The following is a 16,437-nucleotide window of genomic DNA, read 5'->3' on the forward strand; positions in this document are numbered from 1 at the left end:
TTCCGTTTCTCTGAAACCCCCAGAAGAGGCGAATCCGGGGACAGAACGCAGATCGGTGGTGGCCAGGGGCTGGGGGAGGGGACGGGGTCTCCTTTTGGGGTGAGGAGAAAGTTCCGGAACTAGATGGAGATGGTGGTGGAGCTGCCCTGTGAATGTGCTAAATGCTACTGAATTGTTTGCTCCAAAATGGTAAGTTTCACGTTCTGTGAATTTCACCTGAATGTTTTAAATGGGCATTTGTGGGAATCCACGGAACGGACAGACTAACGTGGATAAAGCGGCCGGAATCCCGTCTCAGGGGCACGTGGCAGGGCTGTGCCTTCTCCAGCCTTCTCGTGGCACATGCACACGCCTGGTCACCCCGAGTCCACAGGCTTGCTGTTCCCGTTGGGGTCTCCACCGGACTCCCACCGGCACCCAGCTCCGTGTCCCAGCTTTGTCGCTTGGAAATGGTGACTGGACCCTGGGTCCCGCTTGTTCATGTCTCCAAATAAGTGAACCTGGGGGAGGGGGGATATCGGCACTGCCATTTTGTCCCGGACCGCCCCCCCCGAGGGCCCTGAAGCGCCCCACGCACCCCACTCCTGGTCCCCAGGGGACGTAGTGGCCTTGACTCTCAGAGGTTATCAGACGCCCTCCTGGGCCAGCAGCTGGGAGCAGGGCCTATCCCCCCAGGCTCCACCGAGCTGTCCCAGTGTCTCCCTGGTCCAGGCTCCGTGAACAGCCGGATTCACACCCTGAGGTTAGAAGGAGGGGTCGCCGGGTCAGCAGGCTTCCCCAGACCCGGGCATCCCAGGCAACAGGCTCTCTCGGCCGCGGCTGCCCTGGGGGCCTGACCGAGGCCCTCCTCGCCCACTGCTGGAAGTGGGAGCTGAGGTCATGCAGCCAGCTGGGGAGACATAGGCTTCCCTCTGGCCCGGCCGGCCTGCTGCACGCCGGGGTCCGGGGGTTCCGTCCCGGTCAGGGCAGGAGGGGAGTCCCCAGCTTGCATCCTGGGTCAGGGGGCCCGGGGCGTCTGGCTTCCCGCAGCCTCTCTGTCCCTCCCGTCTCTGGCAGGGCCGGGTGTGAGGGGCCTGGGCTGGCACATTGGAGGCCCAGGAACCCACACTCATGGGGCTCAGCTTCCTTCTGGGGCTCCCCACTGGCCAGGACCGGCTGCAGGGCCCGCACGGGGGGTGTGGGGGTCTCATACCTGGGGCGCCGGGACGCCCACTGGGCAGGACACACGAGGCTTCAGGACCCGGCCACAGGGTGGGATCCCGGCAGAGAGGACCTCCCCCGCAGACAGGCCCTGCGTGGGCAGCACCCTCCCCCACAGATGGGCCCTCTGTGGGCAGCAAAGGGGTCCCCAGCACCTTTCCCAATGAGGCCTCTTCCTCTGGGGCCACACTTGGGGAGGGTGGCCCAGCAGGTGGAGAGCTGGCTCCCTGCACCATACATGCCCCTGTTGGGCCTCAGTTTCTCTACTTGTTAAAGGTGTGGCCGTCTGTCCTGGGACAAGAGCCCGTTCCTGTGTGTCTGGAACGGTGATCCCTGCCGACCCCTCCTCCTCCCCAACCTTCCTGGAGGTCTTCCAGGGAAGGTGGGTCTGGGGGCTCCATATCGGTGCTCTTTGGGGCCCAGGGTGAACGTCGACTGAGGGAACCCCGCCTGCTCCTGGTGCTCCCACAGGAGAGAGGGGTCTGGACCTTCCAGCAGCCACCTCTGCCACATCCTGCGTCCTGGCCAGGGGCCTACGGACCTTCCTTCTACAAGGCTCTGACGTGTCCTGCGAGTACAGCCTGCCTGAGCTCCAGCCACCTCAGCACAGCCGGGACCTGAGTCAGCCTGCCCGGCTCTGGGGGGACCAGACGCTGCTCTACCCAGGGCCTCCGTGGTCTCATCGCCCCAGGATCGTCGCCTGGGCGGGGCAGCTGCGGGAAGACATTTGGGGAGGCGCTGCGGGCCGTGAGGCTAGAGGAGGGGACAGCCGAAGGCCCAGGCCAGGGGGACACGCACCGGGAAAGCAACAGACTCTGAATGGCCTGTGGGGGGCGGGCAGCCTGGAGGCTCCAACCCTGGGGTGCACGGAGCCCTCCTCTGGCGTGAGCACGGCCACCCTCCACCTCCACCCCTGCCTGTAGGGCCTCCTACTTCGATGTGACGATGGGGGTCTGGGCCCCCCCCGCCGGGGCTCTGGCACACAGCCAGGTATGACCTCCCTCCTCCATCCAAACGGACGAGGGGGTGCCGGGAGTCCCCGAACATCCGCCCACCAGAGCTGGGCCCGTGTCACCCCCAGGAGGACTCTCACCCCCGGTCCAAACCCACACCCCACCCTGCTCGATGCCATCCCGTCTCTGGCCTTGGCCCCCCTCTCACACCCTGGGATACGGCCTGCCTCTCGCGGGAGTCAGCTCTGAGGGGGCGGGACCTATATTTGACCCCCCTCTCCGCCTCCCCGGTGCCCAGCCAGCGGACACTTTGTACATGTCCCCACAGCAGTGGTGCCTCTCTTGGCCCTTTATAGGCAGAAAAGATAGCTCCACCTCAAAGGCAAACCCCGCCCGCCCCACCCGCCCCTCCACGGCCCACCAGGCCCACCCCACGCCACCCAGACCGCAGGTCTCATCCCAAACTCGTTGATGTGAACACTCGATCGTGTCCCTCCCCTCCAGGCTAGGCCCCGAGTCTGTCTGGCTGCAGCCACATCTCTGGCGCTCTGCTCAGTGCCTGCATGCAGCTGATGCTCAAACACTGCATACAGTCGGGCCTCAAAGACTGCCGGCGTGGCCTCTCAGCTTCGAAGGTGGGGTGGAGCCGGGTGGTGTCTGGGGGAAGGGTGCTGCCGAGGGCTGGGCCTTGGGGGGGCCCTCCCTGGGCCGCTAGAGCTCTGCGGCCGGCTTGACCAGGTGGCCGCTGAAGGTGATGTAGAGGTCACCGGGCTCGCCGTAGATGGCATTGTCGCGGTCTCGGTGGAACAGGCGCACCCAGACGGTGTCACCGGCGGCCAGGGGCAGCAGCAGGCTCTGGGTCTGCATGACGCTGCGCTCGCTGGGCTGCGCGTACAGCACGGCCGTGGCCTCCCGGTTGCACATGATGTGCAGGTAAGTCTCCTTGTAGTTCCAGGTGTGCACGTTGAGGCTCAGGAAATAGATGCCGGGCACGGCACACAGGAAGCGGCCCGAGGCCAGGTCGAAGGCCCCGTCCAGGTTCACCAGCTCCGTGTCGAAGGGCACGGCCCGGAGGCCGTCGGTGCCGTGCAGGCCCTCGCGCCGGCCCACCGAGAAGGCCGCGTAGGCGCGCCGACATGCGGCGCCGGGCAGCCCCGCCTGCCCCTTCTGGCCCTTGCGGCCCCGAAGGCCCCGGGAGCCTGGCGGGCCCTCCTGCCCGCTCCTGCCGGAGGGACCTCTGACCCCCGTCTCGCCCTTCTCACCTGCAGGGGCACAGCGGAAGCCACGGGTCAAGGCTCGGGGTCCAGAGTCACTCGGGGCAGAGAGAAGGCACACCCCAAGGCGTGGCCGTTCTGGGGCCTGTGCCGATGGCCACGTGGGAAGGGTCTGACCCGGGCTTCGACGGGCGAGGGGCTGGGCAGCCGGAAACCCAGTCCAAGCAACCTGCCGCCCAGGGCCCCAGGGTGAGTACTGCTGGAGCTGACCTCTTTTCAGAAGGGTCGCAGCTCGGGGACCCCCCCCACCCCGGGGGCTGGGCCTGGGGCGCCGCTGCGGGGTGGGTGAGCCGACTGAGGGGACTCGGGCCACGCTGCTCCCCGTCTTTACGCAGCTGCTGGGAGTCCGGGGCAGGCCCCCCCAGGTGCCTTCCTGGAGCCGACTGGGGCTCTCCAGCCCCCAGTGTGCGGAGTCCTGTGGGCTCAGGGGCGGGGGCTCAGGGGCGGGGGCGTGGGGGGCTCTGCTCACACTCACCTTTGAGAATCGACACGTCGATGGTAGGCCGCATGCGAGGCGGCTGCACCCACGGCTCCCCATCGCTCCTGCGGGCATAGGGGCCGGGGGCGGCGGGGGGCCAGGCGGGCGGGCAGCACTGCACACACGGCCGTCGGGGCGGCCCCAGGCTGGGCCAGGCCCCCCCAGGCAACCCCAGGAGGAGCAGGAGGCCAGGGGCCACCATCCGTGCCAGAGCCTGGGGGGGGATGGGGGGGTGTGGTGTCTGAGAAGAGGTGCCTCTACTGAGCCCTAAACTCCACAGCTGCCCAGGCTGTGCCCCCTTGTCTGGGAGAGATGGGACGTGAGGCCGGGACTGGCCCTGTGGGGGTGCCGATCGGGGCCTCCAGGGGCCTCGGTGGGCACCAGACAGGGTGCCTGGCCCACCCCTGGGCCTGGATGTGGCCGCAGAATCCTCAACACCACCGCAGGCGTCTGGTCGAAGCACCCCACCCCGTCCCAACGGGCATTCTGGCTCCTTCTCTGAGACACCCTCGCCCATCCCTGGGGCCCTGGCTCTGGCCCGTAGTAGGTGCCCTAACTGCCTGCAGTCAGAGTCCTGGCCCCCAAAGCCCCCATGGCTGGGGGAGATTCAGGGGAGCCGTCAAGGGGGAGGGATGCTCTGGTTCAGCTCTCCGGGGTCGCCACCCACCGGCGGGAAGGGCAGCCGGGCTGCTTGGGGAAGGGCAGGGAAGGGCCGTGTCCCTCCGCTGGGAGGCGGGGACCGCGGCCCAGGTTGGGTGGGGCCCCACCCGAGGCAGTTTCCCCAGGGCAGGCTGCCCAGCTGGGCAGAGGGCGGTACCCACATCCCGAGCTGCCAGGGCAGAAGGGCAACTTGGGAAGCTCCCCAGGGTGGAAAAACCGTCTTGAATCCCCAGCAGGCCTGGGTCTCCCCCTCTGCCTCCCCTCCCACAGGAGACCCTGCCGGACACCTGGCCCACCCATGCTTCCCCTGGCGAGTAGACCCTCCCTGGCCGGTCTCCCCACGGCTGCACCCCAGAGCAGATCTCTTGTAAGGGCGGGCGTGTGCGGTCAGGTCCCTCACTCTTCCCTGTGGTGCAACGCTGCTGAGAAAAGACCTGGGATCTTCCTCCGGGAAGCCCTTGGGGACTGCAGCCCAGAACAAGTTTCTTCCTCTTGCACAGTGTGTCTGCAACCCACTCGCAGGAAGAACTTTCCAGGAGGTAGGGCCCCTTCTGTTTACCACCCGCCCACCCCAGAGCCCAGCAGACCCTGACCCACCCCCCTCCTAGCTGTGTTGGACCCTGCAAGTCCCCCCTGTAGAGGGACCTGATGGGAACCTGATGGGTGCCCTGGGGGATCCTGCTCCATAGACAGACCGGTGCCCCTTCGGCCCCCACTCATCCCTCAATGCCTGGGGTCTCGAGCATCGTGCCCCCCCCCAGGCCCGCCCAGCAGACAGCCCACCCAGAGTGCCTGTGAAGACCCCCCCACCCACCCCCAAGCTCCCGGTTACCATTTCACGGTCGGACACTGCTGCCTGCCTGTCTGTCTCCGGCGTCACTGCCCCAGAGGCCCGTGAAAGAACCCTTTCATGCTGCCCCAGGCACCACGGCTTCCCTCGGACCATCCAAGACCAACAGCGTTGGGCCGGCTTCAGAGCTCCTGGGCCCGTTGCCCACCACCCGGCCTGCCCCCTGCTCACCGTCGGCCGCAGGGGCAGCGCAGCCCTTCCAGGGTCCTCCTGCCTGCCCCTGTGACATGGCTCAGGGGCCTGGGGCGTCTGGGGTGGCTGGGACTGATGGGTCGTGGGCTGGCCATCGCCTCCATCTGGGGTGCAGTGACTTGGCAGGGAGTCAGGCGGACCAGAGCTGGGGCTCGGCGGAGTCTGGTGAGCGCCTGGAGGCCAAAGCGGGGGGGGGGGGGGGGGGACACAGACCAGGGCCACCATGCCTGTGCCGGGCCCACCTGGTGACGGGGACTGCCTTCATCTCTGGCCGGGGAGAACAGCGTCTGTCCCCACCTCCCGAGGTGCCGTCCCAGGGTCATGGTGCCCAGCAGAGCAGGAGACAGGCTGTGACCCCCGTTGGGGCCGTCGGCCTCAGCCCAGCCTCTCAGAACATAAAGGACGTACACAGTGCTGCCCCCCCAGTGGGAATGACTCACAGGGTCCCCCAGGCAGTGCAGGAAGGGGCTGCACGCACCGTGAGCTGGAGGCCTGGCCTCGTCCCCGCTCTGGGTCTGGACAGCTGGACACAGGGCCCAGGGACAGGGCCGGGCGCCCTGGCCTCTGGGTGTGGGGACGTGTGATTCCCTCAGAAGCGTCCCACCGCCCAAGCCGGCTGCCTGTGGGGGAGGCACCAGACTGGCCTGGAGGACTGATGGCTGGGGAAGGGGCAAGGACGGGGGAGAGAGCAGACAGAGGTGGGCCCACGGTGGGGGTGTGGGGGGGAGTTCTGCGGGGCGAGGGGATGTGGGTGTGAGGCTGTGGGCGGGGCTGCACCAGCTGGAGCCGGTTCTGGAGCCGCAGCGGGGGGAGGGCGGCCACTCCCTTTGGGGACAGCTGTCCTCATCCCCCCCTGCAGGTGGCACAGACGGATGGGGGGGGGGTGGTGGGAGGTGAAGGCTGTGTGGGCCCCCACACCTTGTCAGCACGTGCTGGGAGCTGGCGGGCTTGGCTCTGAGACCAGGCGGCTCCCCCGGAGCCACTCGAGCGGCTTGTCACACGGGCTCCTGCTTCCCGGCCCCACATCCTTGGGGGAGCCCGCGGGCCCCGGGCAGGTCAGGGCACCCCCTCTGGCAGCACCGCTGTTGCCTCTGGGACACCGAGAGGCAACAGACACCCAAGCTTTGCTGCTCCCTGCGTCCGGGCCTCAGTTTCCCCACCCATAAAATGGACATCAATGGGCTCAGAAGGGGCCGGAGTCCCCTGTGGGGGATGGAACCAGGTAGAGCACAGCCACTGGGGGGCTTGGCAGGCTCTGGCCACACTGCAGGGCCCCAGCGTCCCTCCCCCGCGCCTCCCCTGACACCTGCAAGCCGGGCTGCCTGACCCCCCGAGGAGATGGGTGGTCACACTGCACCTTCCCTTGGGGGAGGGGACAGTGAGTTAAAATTTCCATGCACTGGCGGGGGTGGGGGGGCACCTCTTCAACGGGGGGTGAAGGGCCCGGAAGGAGTCCGGGGTTCCTCTGGTCTGGGTGGGGTGGGGCTGAGCTCAGGTCCCCGGGACTCCAGCTGCAAAGTGTTTGCTTAGGTGCCGGCGAGCCTTGCCTGGGCTCTGAGAGGAGGTGGTCAGCAAGGGCTGAGGGTGACTCAGCAGGTGGCAGGAGGACCTGGACAGAAATAGCCTCCCCTGGACACGCGGCGAGACATCTCCGTGACGACGGGAGCGTGGCTGAGCGTCACGGCCCCGTGGGGTCAGCAGCCCACAGACGGCCACGGCGTCGCCCGCAGGGGGGCCGGGCTCCCTCACTGCCTCCCGCCCGCTGCACCCCAGGAAGGCCACACTGTCCTGTGACTCCAGCCTGGGCAGTGGGACCGGATGGCCCCCGTGGCCCCCAACCCAGCAGTTGACCCTCGAGTGGGGGGGTATGCAGAGTTACCACAGACTTCACTAGAAGGGGCCACGCAGGTGGTCCTGGGAGGAACGGACGTGGGCTCTGGGGCCAGGCACGCTGGGGTCCCTCACTCACCATGAGAGTGACCGTGTGGACTGGCCACAAGGCTCCACAGACAGGAAACCTAAGGTGTTTGGAAGGAAGCCAAGGGTAAGCCAGCCGTGCCAGGGCGGCTCTGGGGCAGCAGGGGGCCTGCAGGGGGAGTGGGGAGGGGGCGGCCCTGTAGCCTCTGGAACATGCTCCTATCTCTACCCCCAACAGGTTTCCCCTCCCCAGAGGCAGACTCAAGTGTGGGGCCCCGTGTGGGCAGAGGGGCCCGAGAGCAGCGCAGGATAGACGGCAACCCTCCCGCTGCTGTGGCGGCCTGAGCCTCCCCCCAGGACCCCAGCGTCCCGGCTCTGCCCTGGAGCCCCGCAGGGTCAAGGTCTCTGGGGGCTGCTGGAGAGGCCCAGGCTGCATGGTGACCTCACCTCAGCCATGAGCCTGGCCAGCCGGTGGGGGGCCTGGACTCCGGAAAGCCGGAAAGCCGTCGCTCAGCGCTGGGGGGCCTGGTCGTGTGTCTCTACAAAGGGACATGATCTCCTGCCTAGAGACAACCACAAACGAGCCCCCAGCAGGCAGCTCCCAGGGGACCGTGCCCTCCCAGCCTGGAGCCAGCAGCCCACTTTAGAGATAATGAGCCATGCACCGCACCCCCCTGGCACTTAGCTTCCCGACAGCGGCCCCTGGGGTGGGGGCTGGGATGAGAAGGCCATGAGCTCCCGGGGACACTGCCTCAGCCACGGGCGGTAACGGGCTGAGTGGCGGGTGTGTGCACTGCGGGGGTCATTATCTCCCAGGGCCCCGATGGACGCTTTCCGGAGAGTTCTGCTGATGAGCGACCCAGGGGGCGGGGGAGCTGCCTGCGGCGGGTGGGGTGGGTACAGCGGGAGGGCCTCCTTGCAAGGAGCCGTGACAAGGTGCTCGGGGTGAATGAGGGGCGCTGCAGTTGTGCCCAGAGCCTCCGACACAGGGTGAGGGATGGTGTGTGGCCGGGGGGGCGGTGGGAGCCCTGTATCCCTGGACCTGCCACACCCCAGCCTGACTCACTCACTGGTTGAGCAGAGGCCGGACCGGGAAGGTGGCCACCCGAGGTGACCACAGGGGCTGGGAGTGGAGGGTCCCCCGCATCTGCCCCACCCCGTGCCAGGTGGAGGTGGCAGGGAGAGGTCCCATGGGTGTTCTGTGTGGTCATTGTCCCAGGCCCTGCCTGGCACCCTGCGTGGGTGCTTGCAACCTGGGACCCAGCCCCGCGGGACAGAGCTGCCCGGCCTCACGGTGACAAGTGCCAGGACACACAGACGAAAAAGTGCGGGACCTTGGTCATTGCTGGGAATGAGTGTTGTGGCATCCATGGTGGCATCTCGGTGGGCAGAGGGCCCCTATCTGAGCCTCAGGGGGCTCAGACGTGGGGTCCACGGGTAGGGCGCACCTGCCAGGTAGCAGTATCCCGACTCCACTGCGAGCCACACATGACAAGTAAAAAGCTAACGTGCTCTTTATTTGAGGGGCGGGGGGGACAGCCCCTTCCCCAAGTGCAGCCAGGCCACAGAGGCACGTGCTGTGGTGCCCTGCTCACTGGTAGCCGGCCAGCTGGAGGGTGGTGGGGTAGTGGGCACGGTGGGCCATGCACTTCTGACGGTCGATGAAGAGGCTGTTGGTTTTGACCGTGATGTCCTTCTCCAGGCTCATGCGCGTGTCCTCCAGATTTCTCAGGGACTGCTCTGCTTCTAGAAGCTTTTCCTTCAGTGCCGCAAGGGACGTGTTCAGCTCCTCCACCTCGCTCGCCAGCCTGTGGGGTTGGGGGACGGAGGCGTGAGCTGGGGCCTGTGGGCCGGGACCGTCAAGACCCAGGAGCCCTGGTGAGGGGTCCGGGCCAAGATGCTGGACCATAAAAGGACCCAAAAGTCCGAAAGGGACACCTGCCGGCAGCGTGGGAGTGGGCTGGGCCGGCGGTCCATCGGCTGCCCCTGCCCCCAACCCCCCTGACCCGAGGGGAATGGCTGCGTGGGCAGGACCGTGCGGGGCTGTGTTGAGCGACACCGTGCGGCGGTTCCAAGCAATGGCAGGGGTGCGCGGAGGCTCGCGGTTCCCTATATTCCTGGCGCCCGGAGTCCTGGAGCTGCACGAGGCCCCAGTTCGCCGGACGTGCTGAGGCCTGGGGAGGAGGAACGCCAGGGAGGACGGCCGTGCTAGTGCTCGAGAGGGCGACCGGTACTCGATAAGTTTGAAACACCAGAGACACGATCCCCGTGAGACTTCCGGCCAGGGGCCACGCGTTCCCAGAGGTATGGACGGCGCCCCGAGGCAGGGTGGGCCCTGGAGGATCCTGTGGCCTCGCGATTCCTGGCCAGGGAGACTGCGCGGCACAGAGTGAAGGAAGTGCCACGCTGTCCCTGGGACTCGCAGCCCTGACAGAGCCCCGCAAGGCACGTCGTGTCTAGTCGTGCTGGGTGGGGGTAGGACGTGGGGACACCCGCGTGTTGAGCCCCGCTGTGTTTCCACTGCAAGCCTGCGGGCTGCGGGGGACGGGCGTGGATGGTGGGTGGTGACCTGTCCCACGGCAGGCACCTGAACTGGGCGGTGTCTCGGCACAGCTCCACGTTGCGCCGGTGTGAGCGCTGGTATAAGCGGGTCTGAGCCACCTTCAGAGGCGCCTCCTTGTCCTTGATGGCCTGCTTCAGCGCTGTGACGTTGTGCTCCTGGTCTGTGATCTCCCGCAGCGTCTGCACAAAGGAAGGTCCCTGGGAGGGTCAGAGGAACTCCCGCCCCCTCCCGGCCTCCTTCCCAGCCCTGGGGCTGGGACCACTGGGCAGCCTTGTCCACTGACTCGGCGGGGGGGGGGGGGGGGGGGGGGGAAGGGACACGGAGGTTGGAAGATGCGTGTGGCCACCTCGGCCCCCACCAAGGGTACCCAGAGGTTGTCCAACAGCTGTGGCCTGAGCGCCCGCAGTCCTGCGGGTCACTAGGCCCCCAACCCTGGTCAAGAACCGGAAAGACTTGGCAGCAGCAAAGGCCATCCTGAGAGCCTGGGGTCAGAGCCCTACCAGGCCTGGCCACCTCCTGCCAAGGTACCTTCCCTCCTGTTCCTGCCTGACAGCCATCCCCAATGTCACCTGGTTTCTCACTGGCTTAGAGGGTGCCCAGGGAGGAGTGGGTGCCTTGCCTCTGGAGTCCCTCAGGATGGATGGAACAGAGGAAGGGCAGGGACCAGGCCAGGTTGTGACCAGGGCTTAGTAGCCAGGAGCGGGGCTGGGCCGGGCCAGAAGGAGCTTCCTCCCTCAGTTACAGATGCCCAGCTCTCAGGGCGTGGTCAGGGCGTGGCCCGGTGTGGGTGGGCGTGGCCTGTAAGTGTGGGCGTGGTCGGTTCTGGGGCGTGGCCTGAGCTGGGGCGGATGGCTTGTGTGGGCGTGGCCTGAAAGTATAGGCCTGTTCTGGAGCCAGGCTTGTACGCGGGTGGGCGTGACCCGTTCTGGGGCGTGGCTTGTACATGGGTGGGCGTGACCTGGTGGTGAAGGCGTGGTCTGTTCTGGGGCGTGGCCCGGTGGTGTGGGCGTGGCCTGTTCTGGGGCGCGGCTTGTACGCGGGCGGGCGTGGCCTAGGCGCGGCTGGCGAGGCTTCACCTTGCGCAGGTGGTCCGTCAGCTTGTGGCGCGCGTCCTCCACCTCCTCACAGCGGCGCTCAAAGGCCAGGTTCACAGCGTCGCACTGCAGCCGCAGGTCCTCGGCCGTGTCCCGCAGGATGCTATCGATGAGCACCCGCAGGTTGACGGAAGCCAGGCGCTCGCGCTCTGCGCGGTACAGATTTTCCTGGGTGAACCGGGCCCACGTCTCCGGCGTGGAGGCACTGCGGGAGGGGAGCGGTCCGTGGTCAGTGGGGCACCTGCCAACGGCCCCGGCCCACCCAGCCCTCCCGCGTCTCCTGCGCCCCAGCACAAATCACCACCCCTAGCCCCCTCGCCGCCCCGTGGCCCCCGCATACTTTGGACCCTGCGTCCTCGCAATCTGCGTCCCCCGGCCTCCCGCAGCCTTACGCCCTGCAGTCCTCTGGACGTGGCCCGCGGCGCGCGCCCCCTGCCACCCGCCCTCCAGCCCAGCTCCTGCCTCCCTCGGTGTCCGCAGCCCTCTGGTGAACTGTGTGGTGCTGCGCGCTAGGGCAGGGACCCTGCACACCTGCCCGTCCTGGGAGCAGATAGAACTGGGCCTCCGTGTGAGGGCCTCAGGGGCCGGTGGGTCTCTGAAGGATCCCCAGCAGAGGGATCAGGAGCTGGAGCCCCATCTTAGCAGTTGCGGGTGCGTGGAGAAGGGGTTTATGACGAGGGCCCCGGGGAGGCACTGGGGCTGAGGCGGCTCACCTCTCCTCGAACTTGGCCGAGTGTGGGTAGAACTGCACCTCGGTGCTCTGGTTGTGGTAGTGGGCACAGGTCTGGTCGATGTTGTAGGCCTCCACCTTGTCAGACCAGTCCATCTCACACGTCTCCTTGTGCTCCCAGTTCAGCCTGGGGTGGGCAAGGTCTGCGTTTGTTGGGGTGGGGGGGTTGCTGGGTGCCACCCCGAGGGGCAAGCACACGTCCAGTTCTCAGCTGAGAACCAGGACACCTCATCTGCCCAGGATGGGGGTCCTCAGGCTACCCAGGCTCTTACCTGACCAACGGTGTCTGGGCCCTGGAAAGCTGGCCTGGGCTCTGGATGCCCAGCCCCCAGGGCAGGCAGGAATCTGCCCCCTCCCCTACACACACTAGTTGCCTCTTCCTGGCCCTGTACTCCTGGCTGTGACCTGGGACAGGCCCCCACCTGTCTGAGACTCAGGGCCTAGTCACCCCCCCCCTTTCTTCCCAGAGACATCCCAAGGGGTGAGGAGACAGGGGTCATCCCGAGGGCAGACCTGGAGACCACCAAGACCCACCGGATCTGGTTCACGGCCTGCATTATGGTCCTTTTTAGGAGCTCCTGAATGTTCCGGATAAGCTCGGCCTCCTGGGGGAGAAAACCCCCACCCCTGGTGAGGATCTGAGGATGGCCAGGCTGGTATGGGCCCACAGTGAGCCCCTTAAATGCCCAGATCAACACCTGATCCTTGCTTGGGTAACTTTGGGCCAGACCCCAGTCTCTTTCCTGGAAAATGAAGGCTGAGCCCAGCCCTTTCTCATTGGGTTTATTCTGGGCTTTTGAAAATTCTATTTGGTGTAGCACAGTGGTGTTTTTTTCTTGGGGGGAGGGGGTGAGTGCTTCTATGGGCTGGTGGGAGTGTCACCTAGGGGCAGCTCCCACCTGCCTGGCACCAGCACCCTCTGGGCTCTAGGGGCCGTCCCTGCAGCCTTCCCAGGGCACTGGTGGCCAGCAGCCCTCCTGGGACCCCGGCCCCTGGGAAGCAGGTCCCTTCCCTGGCTGCCCGTCAGGGCCTTGGGCTCAGAGATGCCCTCTCTTCCACTGAGAATACAGGGGGAAGCCCTGTGTTTCTTTCTGCTACTGCAATGGCTTTCTTTTCAGTGCACAAACAGCACCCCCCCCCCCCCCACCAATTTGGATTTTTGCCTCCCTCTGGCACTAAACCCACATATGTCAGGGTCTGTCCCTGGTTCTGTCTCCCTGTCTCTGGGTCATTGTTGGTTCTTCACATTGGGGGGTGGGGGGGGCAAGGCCTGGAAAGTGGGGGTGGGGGGACCGGGAGGGGGGATGTTTCTTGGCTCAGGGCAGGGGGGTTGTGGAGCAGCTGAGTGTGGGGCTGAGGTGGTGGGGGACCAAGAGGGGTTGGGGCCTGGGAGAGGGCCGTGGGGGGGAGGGGAGGGACCCAAGGTTCTGGCCTGAGCTGGGAGAGCAGAGGGAGGCCCTGAGCCCTTGGACTGGCTGTTTGCCTGCCCACAGCCTACAGCGTATTCACAAGCCAGGCCCCCAGGCTCTGAGAGGTGCATGAGCTCTGCCCTGCCTGGATCAAGGGACTGGCCTGGGTGATTCCCTGCTCCCATGGGGCTGCCCCAAGGACAGATCCTGCTCAGTTTGGAGCAGGAAAGGCTCCTTGTGGGATGAAGGTGGCTCCATCCTTCACCCGTCTACCCTGCATCCTGGGCTGTGCCTGGATGTCCACCACGGGCACCAGGGTAGGGGGAGATGCGGTGGGCTGGGTCTTTAGGCGTTCAGGATCAAGCTTAATTTGCATGATCTAGGGTGGCCAAGAAGCCACCCAGCGGGTGCCAGGACCCAAGGGTGACCAAGGGGCCGCCCAGCAGGTGCCAGGACCCAAGGGTGACCAAGGGGCCGCCCAGCGGGTGCCAGGACCCAAGGGTGACCAAGAAGCCACCCAGCGGGTGCCAGGACCCAAGGGTGACCAAGGGGCCGCCCAGCAGGTGCCAGGACCCAAGGGTGACCAAGGGGCCGCCCAGCGGGTGCCAGGACCCAAGGGTGACCAAGAAGCCACCCAGCGGGTGCCAGGACCCAAGGGTGACCAAGGGGCTGCCCAGCGGGTGCAGGCATCATCAGGACCTGACTTCCTGGCCCTGCATGCCTCCCAGACCTCAGGCCGCTGCCCACGGGGTTCATCTCAGGCACCTCCCCATCCTTCGGTATGTGGGGGGTCATCAGGGCTGGTGCATGGACCTGGCCAGACCCTCTCCTGCCTCAGTGGCCTCTGAGTGTCCCATCCTCAGGCAAATGCCCCAACAGACGTCCAGATGTGAATTCTGTCACAGCCTGGGCCCCACCTCATCCCAGGATGAGCTGTAATAGGTTGGGGGGGGGGGCAGTGCAGGGGCCCCGGACATGGGTTGTGGTGAGCAGATGAGCACTGAGGTCCAGCTCCAGCCCCCATACATGCTCAAACCCCTACGCTGGGACCTGCCCCCAGGCAGCATGTCCAAGCTAGGGCTCACCTTGCAAGGAGCCCAGCCTCACTCAGTGTCCACTGTGAGGACCAGGCTGTGGGAAGGTCAGACCGGGCACCCTCCTGGGGTCAGGGATGGTACCTCTGTCCTAGAAGGCTGGAGCCCTGACCTCGCCCTTGTTGGTTCTGGGGAGTGGACCTGAGCGTGTGCTCCACACGTGTCTGCGTGTGCAAAGCATTACGTGCTCTAGGTTTTCCTGTGTGCGCAGAGGGGCATGTGCGCCCTGAGCTTGTGCACGCCCACCTGGTACACAGGCGCCAAGCTGTCAGCCCGCGTCGCGGGCATACGTGTGAACCCCCCCACCCTCTGCCTTGTGCGGGTCACGCTCTCAGGAGAAGGGTGACCGCGGCAGGGCCTGTGGTTCCGGGGTGGTGGTGGAAGGGGCGGGGTCTACGGTTCTGAGGCGTGGCCTGCGGTTCCTGGACGGTGGAAGGGGCAGGGTCTGGGGTTCGGGGTTGAGGGGGAAGTTCCGGGACGGGGTCTGCTGCTCCGGGAGGCGGAAGCGGCAGATTCTGCTGTTGCAGGGCCTGGAAGGGGCGGGCTCTGCGGTTCCGGGGCGTGGCCTGAGTTGTGGGGGGGGGGCTGGGTGGGAGAGGCGGGGCCTGCAGTTCGGGGCGGGGGGGGGGGGCCTGCGGGAGCGGAAGGGGCGGGGCCAGGGGTTGTGTCGGGGGCGGGGGTGAAGGGGCAGCGCACCTTCAGCAGCTCGATCTCCACGTGGTCGCGGACGAGGTCCGGGTGCTGGCGGCGCTCGCGGCACTGCAGGTTGTCGGTGGCGATGGAGAAGGGCACGGCGGTGGCGTCCAGAGCGCGCTCCAGCCGCTGCTTCTGGGCCAGCAGCAGGTCGGTCTCGGCGTCCAGCTCGCCCACCTCGTGCTGCAGCTCGGACTTCCAGCAGTGCATGTCCTGCAGGCGCGCGCCCACCTTCCTGGTGGCGTCCTCCTGCGTGCGCCGTGCCAGCGCCTCGGTCTCGGCGGCCAGCTGCTGGCTCTCGTGGCGCTGCCGCTCCGACTGGTCGCGGTCGGCGAAGGCTTGGTGGTAGCGGGCATAGCAGTTCTGGAACCACTCGTCCACCAGGTACTTGGCCGAGCGGAAGCCGGCGGTGGCTAGGCCCGAGGACGTGTAGGCGCCCGTGTTCCGGGCCACGTCGTACAGCTTTCGGGGCAGCTCGCACGCCGGCACCGTCTGTGGGGCGGGCTGCTTGGTCAGGAGCACGTCCGTCTGCGCCATGGTGCCAGCCAGCCCCTGTGCCAGAGAGGGAAGAGGGCCGCTGGCACGGTCAGCAGGGCCGCTTGAGGCCGCTCTGTCCCAGCAGCAGGACACTTCTGGTCTCCCAGCGACAGTACACACTCGCCCTCCTGTTACTGGGCAACAGGCCCCCTCCCCTGGAGCCTCTCTTAAAGGGCCAGCAGGCCTCAACCCTACTCAGTCTGGCCCATGTCTGGCATCTGCCCAGAGTTGCACCTGGGACTGTGGCCGGAGGCCAGACCCGCATCGTGCCCTCCTTGTCTTACTTGTCCCAGTGGGGCTCTCCCCTGGATCCGAAGAGGGTGGACTTGTCTTTGATGAGGAGTTGATTTCAGTCTCCAGTGGATATCTTGGAGCCCAAATTTCCACACGGGTGGAAGTGAATCCCGACAGTGTCCCCAAGGCCACCCAGGGCCAAGCTCATGACTGAGGTCGCGGGAGCAGGAGGTACACCTGGTCCTCAGAGCACATCAATCCCTCCGCCCCCCACCCATCATGCGCCGGGGCGATGTCCAACATGGCCAGCAGAGGGCGCCGTTGGCCGCTAAATGTTTCCGGGAGTCGGAGAGGGGGCGGGCAGCGGCTGGGGCTGGGGCTGGGGCTCCGGTGGGTAGGGAGAGGGGCTCGGCCCTTGGAGGTCTGACGCCGTGGCCCAGATAGCCCTCTCCTCGCCCCTGCCAGTCCCGCGGGTCGTCTCCAACAGCCCACCTAGCGGGACGTGAACACCGCTTCCCAGCACACCCCATGGCCCTTGTCCCTCTGCTTACACCACTGT

At 66.8% G+C, this 16,437-nt stretch overlaps 2 protein-coding genes across 2 annotated transcripts; both read right to left on the reverse strand.

Annotated features, from left to right (window-relative positions):
* Positions 1–2,585: 2,585 nt before the first annotated feature.
* On the reverse strand, positions 2,586–6,332 carry C1QTNF8 (C1q and TNF related 8). The gene is made up of 3 exons (XM_027043677.2): positions 5,398–6,332; positions 3,903–4,119; positions 2,586–3,415 (listed from the first exon to the last, which is right to left on the reverse strand). Exons 1-3 carry the CDS (start codon positions 5,830–5,832, stop codon positions 2,865–2,867), a joined length of 1,203 nt encoding a protein of 400 aa, XP_026899478.2. The 5' UTR covers positions 5,833–6,332; the 3' UTR covers positions 2,586–2,864.
* A 2,688-nt stretch (positions 6,333–9,020) lies between these two features.
* On the reverse strand, positions 9,021–15,918 carry TEKT4 (tektin 4). Its single transcript, XM_027043676.2, has 6 exons — positions 15,111–15,918; positions 12,446–12,516; positions 11,895–12,038; positions 11,164–11,386; positions 10,112–10,266; positions 9,021–9,332 (listed from the first exon to the last, which is right to left on the reverse strand). Exons 1-6 carry the CDS (start codon positions 15,642–15,644, stop codon positions 9,116–9,118), a joined length of 1,344 nt encoding a protein of 447 aa, XP_026899477.1. The 5' UTR covers positions 15,645–15,918; the 3' UTR covers positions 9,021–9,115.
* Positions 15,919–16,437: the final 519 nt, after the last annotated feature.

The sequence above is a fragment of the Acinonyx jubatus genome, chromosome E3 (genome assembly GCF_027475565.1).
Source record: "Acinonyx jubatus isolate Ajub_Pintada_27869175 chromosome E3, VMU_Ajub_asm_v1.0, whole genome shotgun sequence".
Classification (NCBI taxonomy): domain Eukaryota; kingdom Metazoa; phylum Chordata; class Mammalia; order Carnivora; family Felidae; genus Acinonyx; species Acinonyx jubatus.

Excerpts from the sequence above, each read along its gene's own strand:
- TEKT4 (XM_027043676.2), bottom strand. The coding sequence starts at position 15,644 with ATGGCGCAGACGGACGTGCTCCTGACCAAGCAGCCCGCCCCACAGACG. Across the intron at positions 10,267-11,163 it reads TGACGGACCACCTGCGCAAG|ACGCTGCGGGAGATCACAGA; the intron begins GTGAAGCCTCGC and ends TCCTTTGTGCAG. Across the intron at positions 9,333-10,111 it reads CGAGACACCGCCCAGTTCAG|GCTGGCGAGCGAGGTGGAGG; the intron begins GTGCCTGCCGTG and ends CCAACCCCACAG.
- C1QTNF8 (XM_027043677.2), bottom strand. The coding sequence starts at position 5,832 with ATGGTGGCCCTGGTCTGTGTCCCCCCCCCCCCCCCCCCGCTTTGGCCT. Across the intron at positions 4,120-5,397 it reads CAGTGTCCGACCGTGAAATG|GCTCTGGCACGGATGGTGGC; the intron begins GTAACCGGGAGC and ends ATCCCCCCCCAG. Across the intron at positions 3,416-3,902 it reads CGACGTGTCGATTCTCAAAG|GTGAGAAGGGCGAGACGGGG; the intron begins GTGAGTGTGAGC and ends GTGCCCCTGCAG.